This window comes from Pezoporus wallicus, unplaced genomic scaffold (genome assembly GCF_028554395.1).
Source record: "Pezoporus wallicus isolate ANWC-B61680 ecotype Strahan unplaced genomic scaffold, APGP_CSIRO_Pwel_v1 contig_12939, whole genome shotgun sequence".
NCBI classification, from domain to species: Eukaryota; Metazoa; Chordata; class Aves; order Psittaciformes; family Psittacidae; genus Pezoporus; species Pezoporus wallicus.
The window spans coordinates 1-2,902 of NW_026637287.1; the positions used below are offsets into that span (position 1 = coordinate 1).

The 2,902-nt window shown below is 58.4% G+C and overlaps 1 protein-coding gene across 1 annotated transcript; it reads right to left on the minus strand.

The window, feature by feature from the left end:
• Positions 1-12: 12 nt before the first annotated feature.
• On the minus strand, positions 13-2,314 carry LOC130596742 (B-cell lymphoma 3 protein-like; the record flags this gene model as incomplete). Its single annotated transcript, XM_057404666.1, has 4 exons — positions 13-90; positions 474-562; positions 1,455-1,647; positions 2,206-2,314. Coding segments are annotated over 4 exons (469 nt in total), but the record flags the coding sequence as incomplete, so codon positions are not given.
• Positions 2,315-2,902: the final 588 nt, after the last annotated feature.

The window sequence follows — 2,902 nt, forward strand, 5'->3', positions numbered from 1 at the left end:
AGCCCCCATTACCCTTATGAGCAGCTCCACCATCTCCAGGCTGTTGCTCTCCACCGCGTGCTGCAGTGGGGAGCGACCGCTCTTGATGTCCTGGGGGGGGAAGCCGGGGGTCAGGGGACCCCATAGAGACCCATAGAAACCATAGGGACCCCATAGAAACCCCATAGAGACCCATGGAGACCCCATAGAGACCCCACAGAGACCCCATAGAGACCCACAAAGACCCCATAGACAACCATAGAGACCCATGGAGACCCCATAGAGACCCCATAGAGACCCATAGGGACCCCATAGAGACCCATAGAGACTCCTGGAGACCCCATAGAGACCCCTAGACACCCCATAGAGACCCCATAGAGACCCATAGAGACCCCTGGAGACCCCATGGAGACCCCTAGACACCCCATAGAGACCCCATAGAGACCCCATAGAGACCCATAGAGACCCATAGAGAGCCCCTAGACCCCCCTCACCACTGCATCCACATCAGCCCCATGCTCCAGCAGCAGCTCCACGCTCTCCCGGCACCCAGAATGCACCGCGAGGTGCAGGGGGGTGAGGCCTGGGGGCAATGGGGGGCAATGGGGGAAATGGGGGGCAATGGGGGAAATGGGGGGGATGGGGGAAATGGGGGTCAATGGGGGCAATGGGGGCATTGATCTCAATGGAGCCTCATTGATCCCAGTGGGAATTACCTACATTCCCATCCCCATTGCCCCATTGAACCCCATTCCCCCCAGTGACCCCCATTCCCCCCCATTGACCCCAATTCCCCCCATTACCCCATTGCCCCCCATAACCCCCCATTACCCCCATTGGTCCCCATTGCCCCATAGTCCCCCATAGATCCCCATTGACCCGCATAGCCCCCTATTGACCCCCATTACCCCCCATAGATCCCCATTGCTCCCTATTACCCCATAGCCCCCCATTGCCCCCTATTACCCCATAGATCCCCATAGCCCCCCATACCCCCCTATTGCCCCCATTCACCCCATAGCCCCCCATTTCCCCCTATTACCCCATTGCCCCCCATTGCCCCCTATTACCCCATAGCTCCCCATTCACCCCCATTCACCCCATAGCCCCGCATCGACCCCCATAGCCCCCCATTGCTCCCTATTAACCCATAGATCCCCATAGCCCCCCATATCCCCCCATTGCCCCCTATTACCCCATAGATCCCCATATCCCCCCCATATCCCCCCCATTGCCCCCCATTACCCCATAGATCCCCATATCCCCCCCATATCCCCCCCATTACCTCCTATTACCCCATAGATCCCCATATCCCCCCCATATCCCCCCATTACCTCCTATTACCCCATAGATCCCCATATCCCCCCATATCCCCCCATATCCCCCCCATTACCTCCTATTACCCCATAGATCCCCATATCCCCCCCATATCCCCCCCATTGCCCCCCATTGCCCCCCCGTGCCCCCCCCCTCACCCTCGTAGTCGGTCACGTGGAGGTCGGGCCCGCCCCGCAGCAGCTCTCGCAGGACGCCCGCTCCTGCGCCTGCGCACGCCAGGTGCGCCCCCGTGCGGCCGCGCCGGTCCCGCGCCATCGCGCATGCGCCGTGCGCCACCAGCAGCCGCACCAGCGCCGGCTGCGAGGCCAAGATGGCGACGTGCAGGGGGGTCTGGCCGGAAGTGGGCGGGGCTTAGAGGAGGGGGGGAGCGCGGGGGGGGGGCGTGGGGCCCATTCATGGCCCTGGGCGCCATTGATTGAAACCCATTGATCCCCATTGAGACCCATTGACTCCCATTGATCCCCATTGATTCCCATTGATCACCATTGATTCCCATTGATACCCATTGAGACCCATTGACTCCCATTGACACCCATTGATCCCCATTGATTCCCATTGATCACCATTGATTCCCATTGATACCCATTGATTCCCATTGATCCCCATTGACACCCATTGATCCCCATTAATTCCCATTGAAACCCATTGACCCCATTGATTCCCATTGATCCCCATTGAAACCCATTGATCCCCATTGATTCCCATTGATCCCCATTGAAACCCATTGACACCCACTGATTCCCATTGAAACCCATTGACACCCATTGATCCCATTGATCCCCATTGACCCCATTGATCCCGATTACCCCCCATTGCCCCCCATTGCCCCCCATTGCCCCATTGCCCCCCATTGCCCCATCCCCCCCCTTGCCCCCCATCACCCCCCACCTGCCGCAGCCGGTTCTGCACATCCAGGTCCCGCCCCCCCCACAGGAACAGGGCCACGAGGCGGCGAACGAGGCCCAGGGCGCCCTGAGCCACGGCGATGTGGAGGGGCCTGGGGGCAGGGGGGACATGGGGGACTTGGGGGGACATGGGGTAACATGGGGGGACATGGGTAACATGGGGTGACATGGGATAACATGGGGGAACATGGGGTAACATGGGGTAACATGGGGTAACATGGGGTGACATGGGGTGACATGGGGTGACATGGGATAACATGGGGTAACATGGGGTGACATGGGATAACATGGGGGGACATGGGATAACATGGGGTAACATGGGGTAACATGGGGTGACATGGGGTGACATGGGGTGACATGGGATAACATGGGGGAACATGGGGTAACATGGGGTAACATGGGGTAACATGGGGTGACATGGGGTGACATGGGGTAACATGGGGTAACATGGGGTGACGGGGTAACATGGGGTAACATGGGGTGACATGGGGTAACATGGGGTAACATGGGATAACATGGGATAACATGGGGTAACATGGGATAACATGGGGGTAACATGGGGTAACATGGGGTAACATGGGATAACATGGGATAACATGGGATAACATGAGATAGTAACATGGGATAACATGGGATAGTAACATGGGATAACAGGGGATAACATGAGGTAACATGGGATA